General features: G+C 37.8%; 3 protein-coding genes across 8 annotated transcripts; 2 read left to right on the top strand and 1 right to left on the bottom strand.

Annotated features, from left to right (window-relative positions):
• On the top strand, positions 1–5,752 carry LOC113035172 (follistatin-related protein 1-like). Its single transcript, XM_026190512.2, has 11 exons — positions 1–125; positions 379–453; positions 2,603–2,692; positions 2,837–2,966; positions 3,051–3,080; positions 3,173–3,294; positions 3,578–3,696; positions 3,875–3,987; positions 4,516–4,626; positions 4,725–4,825; positions 5,196–5,752. Exons 1-11 carry the CDS (start codon positions 120–122, stop codon positions 5,217–5,219), a joined length of 921 nt encoding a protein of 306 aa, XP_026046297.1. The 5' UTR covers positions 1–119; the 3' UTR covers positions 5,220–5,752.
• Positions 5,753–5,755: 3 nt separating this feature from the next.
• Positions 5,756–9,343, bottom strand: runx2a (RUNX family transcription factor 2a). The gene is made up of 6 exons (XM_080287874.1): positions 9,301–9,343; positions 7,663–7,853; positions 7,378–7,537; positions 6,676–6,780; positions 6,515–6,589; positions 5,756–6,292 (listed from the first exon to the last, which is right to left on the bottom strand). Exons 1-6 carry the CDS (start codon positions 9,341–9,343, stop codon positions 5,946–5,948), a joined length of 921 nt encoding a protein of 306 aa, XP_080144000.1. The 3' UTR covers positions 5,756–5,945.
• On the top strand, positions 8,366–18,273 carry supt3h (SPT3 homolog, SAGA and STAGA complex component). Of its 6 annotated transcripts, none has more exons than XM_026189904.2 (12): positions 8,366–8,484; positions 9,880–9,983; positions 13,354–13,438; positions 13,716–13,802; positions 13,958–14,054; positions 15,121–15,251; positions 15,482–15,557; positions 15,929–16,041; positions 16,121–16,225; positions 16,332–16,460; positions 17,382–17,471; positions 18,143–18,273. In XM_026189904.2, the coding sequence occupies exons 2-12, from the start codon at positions 9,892–9,894 to the stop codon at positions 18,182–18,184; spliced, it is 1,047 nt and encodes a 348-aa protein (XP_026045689.1). In that variant the 5' UTR covers positions 8,366–8,484; positions 9,880–9,891; the 3' UTR covers positions 18,185–18,273. The 6 variants fall into 6 exon arrangements, with proteins under 6 accessions (XP_026045689.1, XP_026045688.1, XP_080144302.1 ...); XM_026189903.2 differs by having other exon boundaries at positions 16,329–16,460; XM_080288173.1 differs by having other exon boundaries at positions 8,441–8,695; positions 16,329–16,460.
• The last annotated feature ends 5 nt before the right edge of the window (positions 18,274–18,278 follow it).

Genomic DNA, 18,278 nt, shown 5'->3' with positions numbered 1-18,278 from the left:
CTGCATCACTCCTCCTCCTCTTCTCCCTCTCTCTCTCTCTCCTCATACCATGCTGTCATTTTTCAGCAGAACAAAGCAGGAGTCTTCACCGATCACTGCTGGATATAAACTCATCATCTATGCAGGTACATGAGGACATTTTGGAAGTTTGGGTGTTTAGCTTTGAACAGACTCGCTATAAAGTGAAATTTGGGTACAGGCAAGTTGGTTCTTACAGGCTGATTGCAGCAATTACTGAACAAAGTATGATCAGACTCAGTCTTCACTGCTATTTTATTTTTCACAGTAGCATTACTGATGGTATCATGCATTAGAGTGCCGCTTTACTTCTGTTATTGTTGGACAGCATCATGATTGTTCCACTCCTGTCCACTTCAGATGTTGACCATCTCTGTGCTCCTGCTGCAGTTCCTCCTCTTCCTTCATCTTGTGTCCTCCTCTCCCCTTTCCAAGGTAAACTCACTGCTGAAGATATGTCGTTTTGTTTTTATTTTGATAAAATGGAAATTGAGAGGTGTGCGGAATAATTATAGTGCTCTATTATGTTTAAGTACTAATGAGAATATGTTTAATATTACACTAAAAAAAGCTTTTGTTGTTACTGTTGTTGTTGCTAATACTCACTAGTTAGTAGCTGATGTTTACAGGCAGGTGTGTGCTTGCATATGTTGAGGTAATCATGATTTAGGAAAGTGTCTGCATGTGTTTTGTGCAAATGTTTTTAAGGCAACATAGAAACCCACAGAAATATAGAACAGGTCCTCAGGTGTGTCTCGCACTCCCTCCACCTGTAATTTTGGTGAAAACACACTCTGCTATGAGTAAGCTTGTTTCAAAAGAAGTTTCCATGGCAACTTTTTTTAAGTTACCTTTGAAAGAAGATTAAAAACATATGGTGACACACATTAAAATTTACTTTACTTCAAAGGTTTCAACAATCATGAGATAAAAACACTTTTTGAAAAATGTGAATAGAGTAACTCCAACATGTCTTTTTAAATGTATATGTCGTACACAACAGCCAATTAATAAAAATACATCGGGATAAAAAATGAAAAAAATACAATAAACCAGAACTTTAATACAAAAATGTTACAAAAAAGACAGAACAGAATCCAAAAGGACTTTTGAGGGAAAAGTGGATTACTGCAGAATTGAAAATCTACACAATATTCATGCAGAAGAAGAACAGGATTGTTAGAGAAGAGAATAATGAGGTTGACTAAGGGAAGGAAAGAGAAGAGAAAATATAAAAGAGAGAACGAGAGAACAAATCCAGAAACTTGTTTTGCAGCCAAACAAAGTAAATAAGACATATACTCATAATTACACCAAAAACATTACTGCGGTGTGTGTGTGTGTGTTCCGTACCGTCAGCTGGTTGCTAACAGCAGGTTTTCAGTGAAGCAGGTGTCAGCTGGACAGCCACAGGCGACAGATGTACCTATTGTGTGTGTGTGTGTGTGTGTGTGTGTGTGTGTGTGTGTGTGTGTGTGTGTGTGTGTGTGTGTGTGTGTGTGTGTGTGTGTGTGTGTGCGCACCCGTCTGTGTCTTTGTGTAGAACAATCTGGGAGTGAAGACAGAGAACTTTTTTTTTTTAAATGACGAGTTTGTGCAGTCCTCTTTCATTTCAAAGTCTGTCCTCAGATCAAAGTGAAGATTACTGCTGGAGCCTGAGTTAAGATGTCCTTATGGTAGAGCTTTGGGAATAAAAAATGTTTTTTTTGTTCCTCTGTGTATTGAGTATTTATTCACTGTCTCTTTAAGAACACTTTGAAAAGGAAATCTTGGCTTGTCATATCATAAACATGATGAACTTACTGAGAATTATCATCTGAATCTCGTCTGTTTTTCAGCTGTTTTAGTGAGTTTATGTTGCACTGATTACCTGCTGTCAGGTAATCAGTACAGGGATGGAAATAAATACAATACAAGACTCTGAATATAATAAAGAAAACAAAATATTTCACAGGTAATCATTATTATTTTTATTTTTTATCATTATAATCATTTTTGTTCAGCATTTCTCATTTGCCTCCAAAATGTTGGCTTTTGAATAAGTTTATTAAAATTGCCTAAAATAATATTTATATAAATATTTAATAATATTACAATATATTATAACAGTGCTTTGCCTATATTTACATTGGTTATAACAACATTTTACTTATCAACTGCATCTTAATTTGGTGTTTAATATATTATTTTCTATACATTCACATTTAATTCTTTCAGTTTCTTTAATATGTAACTGGGTTTAAATGGACATTTGTTGATAAATCAGTTTTTGTCTCACTCAGAAATGGAGGTGGTGAAATTAAATTTTAAATTATAAACAATGAAAAAGTCCTGAAGAAGACAAAATTTTAAATGAGATGCATCGCTGCGCAGCTGCTCCAATACATTTTGTCTGTGTGTGTTTGTGTGTGCGAGAGAGGGAGAAATTCATGATCATTCAACGTGCCATGTGGCCTTTCAGACGAAGGTCAAAGGTCACCATCTGGAATGTGGAGCACACCCACCCCAAATTATTCCTCCGCTCTTCCCAATTCTCTTCACTGTGATGACAATGTCTTTGTCCCTGTGTGTTCTTCTGTGTTAGGATGAGTCGGTGTGTGCCAGGACTTTCTGCGGTGCAGGTAGAGAGTGTGTATCAACTGACCGAGGAGAACCAGTCTGTCGCTGTTTACAGGTAAAGGTAGTGACTACTAGCAAACATGCGTACTTGTAAAAGTGTACGTCTGTATTAGTTTAGGGAAAGGCTGCAGGTAATATTTCTGCAGCTACCATTTTTTGGTAATCTTCTATTGACAAGCCTCTTTTATTTCCTTTGCAGCAGTGTGACATGTCAGAGCACTGGGTGTGTGGCAGCAACGGAAAATCCTACAGGAATCACTGTGAACTGCACAGAGACGCCTGCATCACCCAGACCAAGATACACGTGGAGCACAGAGGACACTGTCTGGGTCAGTTTCCACAAACACAAACTCTTTAAGCTTTGAGTGAAGCTTGTGCAGTCATGAAGGATTTGTGTGTGTTTCTATTTGCAGAGAAACCAACAAAGGCCAATGTGAGCCCCAGTAAGTCACGAAATATTTCACATTTTTACACAATTCAGCAAATTTGAGTGGCTGTCTAAAGCCGGTCTCTTTTTCATGCTTCACGCTTGCAGTCGTGTGTTTCCTATCTGATCGTGACTGGATGAGAGAGAGAGTGATCCAGTGGATTCAGAAAGAAGCTGAAGATCTGGCCTCAAACACATCAGCCGGTGACATCCTTCAGACATATTTTCAGGTGTGAATACTTCATACACTGTATAATAATTACAAATGTATCTGTTAGTCACTTGTAGGAAGAAATGATACATTTTAGCTTATTATCTTGCATAGCTTCAGCCTTATGATATACCATTATTGTAACCATTTATTAACTTACATGGATTCTGACACTGACTGCTTGCATAGTCATTCTTAATATATTCACTTCCTAGTTAGAGAAGGAGTAATATATGAGAATATCTGTGAATAAGAGGTAAAAGATTTTGAATGCAGTTGTTGATGGTGTTTTTGTGTCACAGGCGTATGATGATGGGGATTCACAGCTTGATTCGAATGAATTTCTGCGATTCCTGAAGCACAATGAGACGGCACTCAACATCACATACTCAGACACTCTGCAGACTAACCTGCTGCTGAGGTATTCGTTTTTTCATCGCTGAGAGTTTGTTCTTCTAATTGTTTCGCGTTTTGTTTTGTTGTTTTGTTTGTATATTGCAGCACACATTTTGCACATCATTTTAGAAATTAAATGGCTGTTAAAACTCCATATCCAGACTTCTCCAGTCATTTGTCTCTTACTTCTTTCTTTTTCTTAGATCTCTGTGTGTCGATGCTTTGATAGAGCTGTCGGATGAAAATGCTGACTGGAAGCTGAGTTTGACTGAGTTTATCAACTGTCTTACGCCCACCTACCACCCAACTGAGAGAAGTAAACATGCATACACACAAGCAGCAAAATAAGAGTATGAAACTGAACAAACACTTTTTGTGTTTGTGTGATTGACATTTTTATAAGATTTCTATTTGCTTTTCTCCATTGTATTCAGCTTTGGATTTATCCTAACACTGTTTATCATTTGAAGACTATTATTTACTGCACTTTACAATCAAGAACAAAGAGTTTACTACTTGGGGATGTATGTATAAACAAACAAAAAAGGAACATATAATTACACAAACACATACTTAGTGGCAAAGTATGTTTAACTCAATGTATGATCTACATCAGGAGTGTCGAACACAAGACTCACGGGCTAGAATCAGCCAAGCAAAGTTTTGGATAATGTGAAGAAGAGCACATATTTTGGACTATTTCAATGTATTTTCACACATTTTACAGCATCTGTTCCTTTTACAAGAATTTTTATTAAAAACTGAAAACTGAAACTTTTTATATTTTTAAGGACAAGAAAGTTAGCTGTTCTTGTGTTTATTACATTGTGTTTTATGTGTGTAGAGTGTGCTCTGGAAGACGAGGTCTTTGAGGATGGAGCTGAAACTCAGATGGAGTGCAACAAGTGTGTGTGCGCCTGTGGAAACTGGGTGTGCACCACTCTGACCTGCAATGGTGCGAGTTCACTTAAAAACAGTAGTCGTATTGTATGACTGCTGCATTTGTTCTGTTTCTGCCCGCTGCTGTGTTTATCTTTGCAACATGTGTTTCAGGAGAGCATCAGGTTGATGAAGATACTGATGAAGGAGGAGAAGATGAAGAAATGACCGAAGAAGAGTGGAGCAGGAGGGTGGCTGAACTCAATGCTTTACAGGTCGACAGTCTCTCCTGAAACAATATTATTAACCTTTAAATTATTATTCACAGAGACGTTTAATCTCAACATAAAAGTTACTCAAATTTAGACCAGAGTGGCAAAAATACATTTATTTCTTCTGAATAAATAAATGCATTAAACTGCAGAGTAAGGGAGTTTAACAGAAAGGCACAACCAGAAAGAGTTCCACTTCCAGGTTTTCAATAATTTTTGATTGAATATTTTTTATTAATTAAAACTATTCACTTAAATAAGTCATTTAAATGTACAACTACAAAATTCTTCTGTAGCAATGTGATGCACACGTGATTGGTATAAGTTTAAACACTACCTACAGGTCAATGAACGTCTCTTTTACCTGTTTCAGGCATCTGTCACCATGCAGAACTGAGGTCGCAACAGCCAGTCATCAACTGAGTGGCCTTCCGCTCCAAACATGAGGAACAGGTTTAGTTTAAATAGCTGTTGTTATTATTCTTATAAATGATTCAACACATTTTATTTGTGTGAACTGTTAAATCACTTCTAAACATTATTCTACCTCTTATTTTACTTCCTGAATTTAATGCACTGAAGTTGGTTGCTAATTCACAACCAGTTTTTAAAAAATGTTTTTAATTTGTTATTGATTGCTTTATACTTTTAAAGAATGGAATTATATTTTCTGGCTTTTGAAGAACACATGAGCACGTTTTTGTTTTTTTCAATTTTTGATTGATAACTCTGTCTAAACTTTGATTTCCCTCTGTATTAATGAACAAGTATTTATGACATCTAATTTCTTATGATCAGTGAAACAAACAAACAGCCCCCAATGCTGTTTGTTTTCTTGAGGTTTGTAATGAGATACTACTTTAACTGTTTTGATAGTGAAAGCTATTTTTGTATCATTTTTTATCTAATAAAAATGAGCGTGAGAAGCAACTATCGAATTCTTTTTTTTATTATTCATTGTTCAACACAATATATACAAATGTTGTTTTAATAAATAACAGTTTACAAAATATCAAGAATGTAGGTTTAAGGATTTATTCTGAGAAAAAAAGAAAGAAAAAAGATAGAAAAACATTAAAATGGGTTAAATGCTTACATTATGCTAAAATAATAAATCCAATCATCAATAAGGTCTCCAAACAGGCTCCTCCCCTCTCATGGAAAGACATGCCCCTTCAATGTAATTGGTCAGTGCTGTGACAACATTGCGGTCCTCCCCTGTGGTTTGGAATGGTTGGTTGGGCCCGTAGTGGAAGCTGCCGGCCTGGAATGGACCACTGTGGCTGAGCGGAGCGGGGGGAGGAGGAGGAGAAGACAGATAGGAACTGTATGGAGGAGGTTGGGTAGAGTAAGGGAGAGCAGGCAGGTGGTGCATTCTGGGAGTAGGAGCGAATGAAGATGCCAAAGAGGTCATTGGGCCCAGAAAGGACTCATTCATCCACAGAGAGGTGGAAGGAAAGGATCTGCATTCTGAAGCGAGACAAGAAGCATCAACATCAGTGTTTCTCCAGAACTCGTTGTCTTCTTTTGTTGTTTGCTCAGCTGTCATGTGACATGAGCATGACCACGCCCCACTACTGTTTCATAAGAGAAAGTTTTCTTTCTAAAAACTAAAATTACAAATGAACAACATAGTTTTTAATTTTCAGTGGCCTTGCTGTGTCATTCTTGCTGTGACATTTTATGTCTTACCTGATGAAGCTGTGCTGCTACTGATGCTGCTGGTGGGCCTAAAAACTCCAGCCTTCATCTCCTTCTGCCTCTGACCTGAGATCAGAAGAAATAATGTTAAAACCTGCCCGGATCACCTCAGAATTGATCCAATCATACTGTTTTCACTCGTATTTACTAACGTCTGGGCAGCCGTGGTCCGTCCACGGTAATCTTGATGGCCCTGTGTAGGGTGGCGATCTGAGGAGGTGATGTCAGCACGTTTATCGTCAAGGTGAAGCTCTTACCTTTAAAACGATAATAAAACATATGTACACATGAAACTAGTTGAGTATACTTTATATACATTTGCCTACTTTGTTTTTATTTACTTAACTGAATCAAATTTTTTTGTCTTATTCACTGTTTTGCTTTGACTGCTCAAAACTTTTCACTTGTTAATGTACTTTATCCAGCGTTATTTCTATTATATTTAAATGTATTTTTAATACTCTTAATTGTATTTAGTGTGTTCTTTATTTCTTTTAAATCTTATGGCTTTTTAATTTATTTAAATGTGCTCATGATTACACATGATTTGCTTTCTTTTACTCAGTTTTGCTCTGATGTTATTGATTAAGAAACTAATTAATTAACTAGAGTTAATTAATTCTGGCTCCATAGCTTGATTATTGATCTAACTTTACAGGTATTCAAATATTTAAAAGAAACATATAACAACAACTAAATGTTTTAACTGTGTGATTGCAGGGCACTGCAATTGCAAATAGTGTAAGCAGTGTAGACAGAGGTGGTAAAGATGGCAGGCTGCAGTCTTTCCTCTTGTTTATTGACAAACAAGTATGAATAACTTGTAACAGTGCTGCATGTATCTGTTTGTATACCTCTGCCGCTGCGGCCGATGAAGCGGAGGTCGTTGAAGTGGGCACAGCCTTGCTTCATGGTGGCTGTGGCATTACGTAGCTCGGCGCTAACATTTTCATCATTGCCAGCCATCACTGTCACAACCACGCCATCAGGCACATCGTTCCCCAGGGCAACAACCTGAGACATGAAAAAACATTGTAACAGGTCTTTTATCTTTGTGAACAGAGGATTTTTACTCTTTCAGTATGAATAAACTGTATTTTGGTTTAAAAAGACCACCAGTGTATATGTAGATTACTCACAGTAAAGGCTCTTGGTAGTGTCTTATTACACCTCCAGTGCTGAGGCAGGCTGCTGCAGAGGAAATTTGGGCTGTCGGTCGGGACCAGTCCTCTGGGTGGAGCTGTACTGCACTGGTGGAGACACCTCAGCTCCTGTTCATCCAGTTGACGAGTGCTGGCTGATGGTGACAGGCGGCACTTCACCACAGGATCTTAACGATAGGAATAAAGAAGTCCATTTTTATCCCATTTTGTCTTTCATTTTTTGTTCTTTTCTCTGAGATTACATGCATTTTAGACTTGAATATATTTTTATTTCCTGAAGTCAGTCTTAGATTCAGACTTTATTAAGAGTCATATTAGATGGCAATTTAAATAAAGGGTTAGCTATTGTAGCTACTGCCTCAATCTAAAGAACTCCAACACCAGTTATATTTGTATACATAAATGTGTATTGTAAAATCATTACTAATTATATACATTTATTTACTTTTTAATTTTGGACCGTTTGGTCCTCCATACAAGTGAGATTGCCGCAGGAGAGCGCTCAAAGATATACAGCATATTTTGTTAAAGCTGTGTCGCTATGGTGGATATGTTAAAATTCTGAGTACTGATTAGAGTATAAACACTTCCCCCTTAAGCTGTGTATCTTCTTCAACTGTAATCTCAGCTGCTAACCTTGTATTTAACAGCTCATAGCTGGAGTGTAGCGCCTTTCGACCAGGACATGTAGAAAACTACAACTACCACACCCTCGCGGTCCCTTGCGTCATCAAATCGCGCCGAAAACAGAAGAAAACCAGAACATTAACAGTAATAGCGTCTCTCTGACAGACTCTGGTGAGAGTTTTTACTTGTTTTATGCTTTTCTATGTGTCTTTGGTTCTCCTCTTCGCCTCCCCTCCTCTTTCCCTCCTTTGTTTCTTTTCTGCATTGTGTTTCAGCCGCCGCAGTGTTTGAATATGAGGGAACTGCGCTGTATTATTATTCATATTTTACTGCCGGAGGGGAAGTTACTGCGGTCACACCACCTGTCCAACTGTAGGAGTGTGTATGTGTGTTTTTATATTTATGTATGTGTGTGAACGTGTGTTAGGACGTTGTGTTTATTCTCCCGAGCTCTGTTCTGCTATTTTGTTGTTTTAGGCTCTTGGCGCGGCTTCTGTTGTGCTCTGATTTGTTTAGATGAAGTGATCCCAAAATACTAAAACCACATGAAAGTGAACTACAAGTGCAGCATTGTGATTTATTTCATTTGAAACACATACACACACACACACACACACACACACACACACACACACACACACTGTATAAAGAAGACACACATACACATCTGTCAAAGTAGAGACTAAGTGCAACAAAGCCGTAACATGAACCAGCAGGTTCCTTCACATAGATAAAAACATGATGCAGGAGGATCAATCTCAGATGCAGCAACGATCAGGATAAAAAAAGAAGCTAAAAAAGCTGCAGTATTTCTAATTGGAGCTGCTTTAGCTGTTCTATACTGAGGGTACCTGAGTTTCTGTCTCTATTCAGACAGTGAAAAGGACGGCACATAACATCCACATGCGTGAATGAAGTTATGGTCGTTGCCACTAAACTTGAAGATGAAACTTTTCAGAAGTTTCAAGCAGATGAGATGAATGTTACTTTGTTCAGCTTGGGACTTTATTGGCATTAACTTGGCCGGCATTAACAGACAGAGTGTTTGGAGCTGCATGAATGTTAGCATGCCTGTGGATACACCAGAACACTAGCTTACAGAATGACTTTTCAGTCTGCAGTAATGACCCAAAGCAGGCTTTCAGAATTAACCGAGATTCCTTATTTCATTCCTTATTAAGGAGGGGGGAAAAGAAGAAAACTATAACACGCTCTGATTTTAGTAGAATATTCAACACTGCTATCAGAAATCATTCAGGAGGCTGAGAGGCGAAACTGCTTTTAAATCCTAAAGAGGTCCAGCTGCCTTTTATGATGACATTGATGACTGAGAACCTACACAGACATTTATATTGGGGGTGTTCTCTTCTTGTACAGTCAATAGATGATATAAGAAGATATAGTATATTTTGACTATATATAGTCAAAGTATACCTTATAGTCAATAAAGTATATTTAAAGAGAGAACAAAAGTTAAAATATTGTTAGATCTTTTCTTCACTCAAAAGATTGTAAATTAATTTTGCTCTCTAGTTTAATGTGGTTCTGTCTTGGTTTTCTCATCAGGTGGGTGTGGTTATGAGCAGTCCCATGGCTGGCTCCGCCCCCTCCAGCTCTAAAGACCGTCCAGCTTCCAGGATCAATTTTATCCCAGAGCTACAGAGCATGATGTAAGACACACACACGCACACACACACACACACGCAAACAAACAAAGAGAAGGAGTCTCACCCCAGTACAGCATTGGGCTGGGGCTGCTGAACAGACTGTTTGAAGCCATGGAAACCTGTTTTTTAAAGGAGAGAGCCACAATATTAGCATTGTGGTTAATGACACTTTGCAAATCCAAAACAGATGCCTGAAAACAGCACATAGCCCTTCATTTCAATATTTTATATAACACATTTGTACAAAGAGTTCAGAAGAATTTCAAGAAATTAATTTTTTTAATTGCTAAAGTATAACTTTAAGTAACATTTGGTTTTATGTCAAGCAAAACAAACGAAAAACAAAAACATAAAAGTATGAAATTAAATGGCTCATATCCAGAGACATGAGCCACGAGTGATAATCAGTTCAGACTTGAAGTCTCTAGACATTTAGTTAACCTTTACATTCACAACCAGTCAATATGACTGATGGAAAAAAGTACTGCTCTGCACAAAAGAAAAAAAAAAAAGAAATCTAATTAACATTCCTACAAATTCACAGTAAGTGACAGTAGGTCAGTATATACAGAATGTAATGTTTTATCAGTTTTTATTAGCAACTCTTTCATTATTAGTTTATTTTTAGGTTAAAATAATCACATTTTCTTGTATTAAGTGACAAGAAACTCCATATATTTAGATTTTGGACCTTTTAGTTAGAAAAGAAGAAATAATCAGGAAGGTTCAGCATTAATAAATAATCGGCATTTTTCACCATTTTCTGAAATCATCCTGTCGAGGAAATAATTAGTGGATAAATCAGTGAAAGTGGAAAAAGATCTTTAAAAATAAAAATGTAGTTAAAAACAACAGTTAAAAGCAACTGTTAGTTAAAACTGTTAGTTAAAGTTAAAGTTAAAAACAACTGGACAACTCCGGTACCATAACAAATTACTTTTTGACTTAGTTTCTAATATGAAGTCACTTTTTCTGCTTAGGTTTTTTAGAAGTACTACACGTAAAACTGTCATATTTAAATTCTTACTGAAGGATTTTTTTTCTAAAGAAGCCACATGCCTGCTGCAGCCTCCTTTGTGTTGTGTGTCTTTTGCTGTACTCACCTTGTGTGGGCTGCAGAGAGGTGATGCTGGTGGTCAGAGAGGCTAAAACCAGACTAAACCCCAAAACCTAAAATCAACCTAAAGTCTGAAGCCAACCTCTGAACCTGAGGCCAACCTGCCCACAACCCCAAACCAAAACCTCTCTCACCTGTATGACAGAGCAACAAACAACCAATCAGGGAGCAGGTTAAAGGGCCGGGGGGCAGAGATTAAGCAAGGGGAATGGTGGGGGTGGCGATCAGGTGTTTGTATTTCATAGAGAAATAAAAGGAGAGAGTGGGAAAGAGAAGAAATGAGAGAAGGAAAGCGCTCCAGGATGTGGGTTTACGTTAGTCTGCCATCATGGAAGTGGCTTTCTGGATGCAAATTGAGGTTTTGACCAAATTGTGGTCAAGGTGTATGTGTGGCCTGTTGACCTTAGAGTGTGTGTGTGTGTGTGTGTGTGTGTGTGTGTGTGTGTGTGTGTGTGTGTGTGAGTGTGTGTGTGTGTGTGTGTGTGTGTGTGAGTGTGTGTGTGTGTGTGTGTGTGTGTGTGTGTGAGAGAGAGAAACAGAGACATACACAGACACATTTACTGGCTGCATGTTTATTTGGAAAGTAACCAAAACTTCAGCTCTGCCTTGTTTTTAGACAATAAATCATGTTTTTGTTTAGTTTAGTAACAGTTAATAGTTAAAATTTTAAAACTTTAATACCGTACAGATTAAGAACTGCTTTTCATCTTATGAAGATTCCTTTACTTATGTAAAATGTTTATAAACAAGCAGTCACACCAGATTTTTAACAAATCTGAGCTGAACTGAATCTCACTACCAACTTAAAGTATCTGCTAATTTTTCTCCTGCTATGTTTCAGTTAGTACCAAAACAAGTTTTAATATCCAGCTACATTTAATTTGGATGCAATTAAAGGTATTTAAAGTAATGTGTGAGACGCATCCTTTAAAGGACTAAAGTCATCTGAGACAGCGCGTTTTACAGTACCTGTAAAAAAGTAAGTACGCCCCACTTTTAGCAGCAATAACTTGATTTAATTGATTTCTGTATGACTTCCTCCGTCTGTCATATTCTTCACAGCATTTCACTTGAGTTGAGGTCTGATCCATTACAGCAGTTTGATTCTCGTCTCTTTCAGCCATTGTGCTGTAGTTTTGCTGCTGTGCTTGGAATCATTGTCCTGTTGCATGACCCAGTTTCAGTCGGGTTTTAGCCATCTGACATGACCTTACACTTAACCCCAGAATACTTTGAAATAGTTCACAGTCAACTCAATGGCTGCAAGGTGCCCAGGTACCCCCGTACTTGATTTGTTTGGCTTTCTCCAAACGTGGTGCTGTGCGTCATTGCCAAACATCTTCACTTTGGTCTTGTCTGTCCAAACGGGATTGTTCCAGTCTTGTGGTTTGACTGCCATGTTCTCTTTTTTGAGAAGGGGCTTTCTCCTGGTAACCCTTCCAAACAAGCCAGTCTGTTTCTAATTATTTGCAAGTGTTAGTGGTTTATGGTGAGAATAAAAATGAAGGTAATGTCCTGTAATGACAGTGTTGAATGTGAGCATCTTTGTATGTCTCTTTAAATTACTAATAAAATATCTCACCATTCACAGGTTTTAGCTGTTGTATAGTTAGTAACGATGTGTTATTCATAATTTATTTATTTTGGGTAAATTTCTGTGTTTTTATAAGGCATTTCTTTCTTGTTTGGTAAATAAAGTACTTTGCTTCTTGTCCAACTGGAAGAGGCTTCAGCCTCCCTGAAACCTTTGGTGAATAAATGGTTTTTAAAAAGGGATGGATGATAGAATAAATATAACTGCTGTAAAACTATTCTTATAGCTGTTATAATGTACAAAATATATACTTAGAATATATAAGTATGTTTCTCTGCAGGAAATCCACTCTTTAAAAAAATCCATACCATATATTTAGCTTTTTTGTTACTTATTATGATTAATTATGTAATATATTTACCTTTTTAAATAACAGTGTATAAATACAGTAATTTTAATTTTGTGAAGGTGGTAAGAGGCAGGCTTCATTAATGGAAAATGATAGAAGTAACCCGTTAGAAGTGATCTTTCAGAGCAGCAGTTTAAAATGAGTGCTGTTAGCACAACCGGCGCTATGTTTAAGAAACGTTAATGAGTTATGACTTTAGACTTTAACAATTAGCAGCTCTTTAGCACGTGGCAGTGTAATTAGATTCGACTGACGCACTGGAAGCTCTGCAAGGCTCTGCACAACTATGATTATAGTTGTGTTTGATTTTCAGGTTTGCTCTGGGAGACGCTCGCAGGCCTTTGCAAGAGACTGCAGCGCTGGTGGAGGATATTGTACACACACAACTCATTACTATGGTAACATACAACATAACAAATATAACGCTGTAACAGTTATCTGTTCAAACTTCAAGATCAAAGCCTAAACCACCTGAAGAGGTAATTACAGGCTGAACAATAGTAAAGCACATCAGACAAATAAAACCCTTACATGTATAACTGATGTGGCTGTAAAAATCCACGATTCTGTCTCATTTCGGAGCCTCTGAATAGCAAAAAAACCTAAATGTAATTATATTAAAGCATAAGTGCAATTCATTTCTGACTTTACTGAAGTAATTGGTTTATTTCTCAGCTGCATCAGGCCTGCGAGGGAGCGGCTCTGCGTGGCTCGAGGGTTATTTCACCTGAGGACATTTTATTCCTGATGAGGCGAGACAAGGTACAAAATGCACACGTGAACAAAAAAACATTAAATATTCAAAACTGTATGTCCATGAATCTTTTCTTCCTTTATTGTTTTTTAAGGTTTGAAATAACTAATTCCTCTCCCCTTTTTCTGTTCTTTATCTTCATGCCTCAAAATCTACTGACCAGAGGAAGTTGGCGAGATTATTAAAATATCTCCAGTTTAGAGATTATAAATCCAAAATACTCAAGACTCTTGAGGATGAAGACACACAGGCAGAATCAGGTATACACAGAGCCTCACACACACACAGAGACCTTTTAAATGTTATTATAAAACCCCTGTGACCCTGTTTTGGAGTGGAAATCAATGCGTGGGCTCAAGAGCACTTCTGAGTCATTCAGCTTGTTGTTGCATCCACAAATAGAATTTAAAACTCTTGAAAAGAGCATTTAAATAGTTTAAATAAGAAAAAACTTGTTTTGTTTTTTTCCTTGGCTCACACTTCTTTCACATGGACTGATGCAGAATTGTGCTGTGGCCTGATTGGTTAAAATTTAAAGCTCATTATGAATGTGGTCGCTCTCCTCTTACACAGGCTGAGTGATATATGTGATGGTTTGGCTTCACATCTGTAATGGCACCATTGATGCTTAACATTTGCTACTACTAACATTTGCAAGGCGATGTCAAATCGTATCAGCATTGCACTATAGTTAAAAAGTCCGGGTGTTAAGCTTGTGTACACTTGTGTCACATTATGGAACAAAAAAAAAAGCCAATTTTAAGTTGAAGAACTTCAATTATGTGTCAGACATAAGGGTCTCGTCAGCTCCCAAACGTTTCTGTTTAAAAAAGTGATGCAACACACTGGAAAACATGGTCTTGTCCCGTCTTGTTGGCTTAAATGGTAAATGGTCTGTATTTGTATAGCGCTTTTACTAGTCCCTAAGGACCCCAAAGCGCTTTACACAACCAGTCATCCACCCATTCACACACACATTCACACACTGGTGATGGCAAGCTACATTGTAGCCACAGCCGCCCTGGGGCGCACTGACAGAGGCGAAATTTAACATTATCATATTGCACATTGCACAATACAAAATTCACCTTAGTTCCCACATTTGATATGTTGTTTTTGCAATACCTTAAATTACATATAGGTTTTAAATAATTTGCAGATCTTTAAAAATATATATTTTTACAGCATCCAAACGTTTTCAGAAACCACTGTACAAAAAAAAGCTTCAAATGCTACAGTCAAAACCCAAGTGAATACTGAGCTCTGGTTTTAATCTTAAGTGTTTCTTTCTTTTTTTGTCTTTTGTGAACAAATTGGGTGCTGTAGGTCCTGCTGGTGCTAACCAGCGGAGGCAGCGACTGGCCCAGGACTTCCTGGTGTGGATGGATCAGACCGGTGAACTCCTGTCATTAGCAGAACGTCAGGAAATAGACCCCATCAAACAGGAGAGGATGGAGGTCAGAGCCCATCGATGTCTGCATGAAAATGATTGATTAGTAGGGCTGTTTTGAAAGTAAATGACACATATATGAACTTATAGATTTAAAACGCCTTGACGCATGCTCAATCATCCGGATAAAGATTTCCCAAAAAGTTGATTCTGCTCATCTGGATGTTTTCAGTGGGAGAAACTTTTTGGGATTATAGATTTAACTTTAAGTGTTTTTATGTGTATTTGAATCTTCAGCGTTTGGAGCGTCAGACTCGGAATATGGACCCGGCTCAGTACGCCGAGTTCTGTGAGAGTCGACAGCTCAGCTTTGGTAAGATTTTAAACGGCCCACTTAGTATCTGTCTCAGGAAGTTGATTCTGTCATAGGTACAAAAGGAGTAAAGGATTACATTTTATTGCTAATGTTTGCTTTCATGTCGGTTTGATGTTGCGTATATTTTTTTAATGCGGACTCTACCTGTGCTCTAAATCATGGTTTATGGGCATCTTATAAATAAGCAAATAAAGCTGTGGACTGTGTTTTTATCCTGTTAGTTCACCAATTGAATAATCAGCTGATTATTTCACTTCTAAATTTAAAAACGTAAGGTACGTACGGTAAAAACCTGATTCAGGATCAGTTTCAGCATTTTAAGCCCGTCTGACCTCTTGTCGTGTGTGCTTACTTGTGCTCACTCCAAGCTAAGAAAGCTTCAAAGTTTCGGGACTGGCTCGACTGCAGCAGCCTGGAGCTGAAACCCAACAGCATGGCCATGGAGATCCTGTCATACCTCGCTTATGAGACTGTTGCCCAGGTAACTAACTCATTACTTCACATATGTGCGTGTAATTTAAAAGCTTTCCCCTGTTTTAAAATGCTTTTCCTTCATTCAGATCGTGGATTTGTCGCTCTTGGTGAAGCAGGAAATGACAGCAAAGACTAATCCAGTCAGTCATGTGATCTCTGCCAGCTACATCCACTACAACACACATGCTGAGGTGCATACACACACTTCATCACACATTGAGACCTATCAATCGCTAAAGCTACCGTCATAATATTACTGAGTAAATATCATCTGTCTTTCGTCTTCCTCCCCAGCAGGTGAAGAAGGATCCAGACTCACCTGAAGCCACCCCTCCCTCCACCCCAGGGTCCTCACACTCGTCAAAGCCCGTCCTACAAGGTAACGGCAGTGTGGATGGCAGGGCGAGGCAGAGGAAACGTAAAAAGGTGAGTCCCAGCTGCAGTTTCCTATGAGTTTAATGTCTGTGTGTATCATGAAGGCACAGGAGAAATTACAAAGGCAGTTTAATTATGGCGGCAGGTTTCAGCAAAGGCGTTTGTCTGCCTCTGGATAGGTTTTGTCAACAGAATGGAATCACAACCTTACATGAGATCTATATAAAGTGTGCTTAACAAAAGATCGTCATCGACACGACCGTGGAATAAAGGATGCCGCAGAGTAGGGGGATTAAGGGACTTTTGGCTGCACAAATACACCCTGTAAAACATCCTTTTTAACTTGTAAATTATTATTAAGTATCTGGTGCATAAATGTTTGTTTTGTATGATGAATGTTCTCAGAGAAGTCACTGCAGGTATGATTCCAAACCAGTGGTTTTCATTTTAAATGAAACGCACTGAGATTCAGTATAACTCTAGAGATCAAAACACATGTTAATAGTCCTGAATCTAAGCAGGAGTGTCTGGGTTAAATGGGTCTAAAGTTTGGACCCCAGGTACAACTAAAGTAGCCAATAATTGTTGTGATTTATTGTACATTTATTTGCTTGATCATATTTTTAGAAGGACTTATGATAAATAATGAATAAATGCTCTGACAATAACAAACATTTTGCTGTATTAATCTCTTGATTGTACTAATTTTTGACGAGTCAGACTTTAATGTGTCTTTTTAGGAGAAAGTCTTCTGTGCAGATGTAGAGTATGAACTCCTCTGTTAATTTTCTTAATGTACATAATAACTGATGTTATTGCTAATTGCTAAATGTAAGTCTCTGAACACACAAGACAAGGTGACCATTTTCAGCTCATGGAAAACTCCACGTTCCTAAAGGAAACATCCAAAACATTCCATTGCGTCCTCTGTTGTATTTGTGTTAATACTTATTACTCATGATTGTGCTTCAGAGCTGTCCGGCTACAGTGGAGCCTCCCAGCGGAGCGATCCAGCCCTGTCACATCCGAGAGGCTATTAGAAGATACAACTACAGACACACAGTATGTACACAATGAGAAACTTACACAACTTTTCCACAGCTGATTATTTTCTTTTTTTTTTTTTAAAAATTCATGGGTTAAAAGTCGTATAACTAATGCATAAAATACTCTTAATTTAAAGTGTTGGTTTAGATGTTTTACTTTTTCTGTACATGTCTTAACCTGTAAGATTAAAGTTAGTGATTGCTGAATCAATAACTTTAATTTGTCCTTCATGCTCACCGATCCACATCGGAGTCAAAACGAGCATTCCTTGCTTTTTGTGAAATAGGAATCAAAGTTCAGTTGAATGCAAATGTGACATTTAAAAAAAAGTTAACAAAGGTAGGATTTTCCCACAGCAGTCGTTTTTTTGTGCACAAATGTGGGTTGTGGGGAGGTATTTTTATATTATTTTAAACAAACCATTAGGTCTTTTTTGGTACTGAGTAACTAGTCATGTTTGTGATTTTGGTTGTCACAAGAAAGCGTCTGTGAATCGCTGTTTTGTTGCAGGAAAAGAACAATTACTCTGCTACCAAACCAGTTATTACCAGACCCCCCCCAGAAAAAAAAAAAAGTTATTTGAAGCAAATCTCTCTGTACCTTGTGTCAGAAATACACTCTGGACAGGAATTTAAATGTGTTTTTTCCTACTGAACAACATGCCGTCCATCTTCTCTCTCTGGCAGAGTGCCTATTCCAGGAGTGGGATGACCTTCCTCACCTGCTGAGGACGCATCAATTATTTTAGGCACATTCTTGGATTTTGTTCTATACATTTTTTTTTTCAATTTCTATTGTAATAAAAACTTTTCAGTAAGCCGG

The sequence above is a fragment of the Astatotilapia calliptera genome, chromosome 13, assembly GCF_964374335.1.
Source record: "Astatotilapia calliptera chromosome 13, fAstCal68.1, whole genome shotgun sequence".
NCBI classification, from domain to species: Eukaryota; Metazoa; Chordata; class Actinopteri; order Cichliformes; family Cichlidae; genus Astatotilapia; species Astatotilapia calliptera.
This window is presented reverse-complemented; position numbering and strand designations above follow the sequence as displayed.

Coding starts and splice junctions, on each gene's coding strand:
- LOC113035172 (XM_026190512.2), top strand. Junction 454..2,602: donor CCTCCTCTCCCCTTTCCAAG/GTAAACTCACTG, acceptor CTTCTGTGTTAG/GATGAGTCGGTGTGTGCCAG. Junction 4,826..5,195: donor CTGAACTCAATGCTTTACAG/GTCGACAGTCTC, acceptor TACCTGTTTCAG/GCATCTGTCACCATGCAGAA.
- runx2a (XM_080287874.1), bottom strand. CDS start 9,343: ATGCCGGCCAAGTTAATGCCAATAAAGTCCCAAGCTGAACAAA. Junction 7,854..9,300: donor AAAGTCCCAAGCTGAACAAA/GTAACATTCATC, acceptor CCTATCGTTAAG/ATCCTGTGGTGAAGTGCCGC. Junction 7,538..7,662: donor CACTACCAAGAGCCTTTACT/GTGAGTAATCTA, acceptor TTCATGTCTCAG/GTTGTTGCCCTGGGGAACGA.
- supt3h (XM_026189903.2), top strand. CDS start 9,892: ATGAGCAGTCCCATGGCTGGCTCCGCCCCCTCCAGCTCTAAAGACCGT. Junction 16,042..16,120: donor CTTATGAGACTGTTGCCCAG/GTAACTAACTCA, acceptor TCCTTCATTCAG/ATCGTGGATTTGTCGCTCTT. Junction 16,226..16,328: donor ACTACAACACACATGCTGAG/GTGCATACACAC, acceptor CTTCCTCCCCAG/CAGGTGAAGAAGGATCCAGA.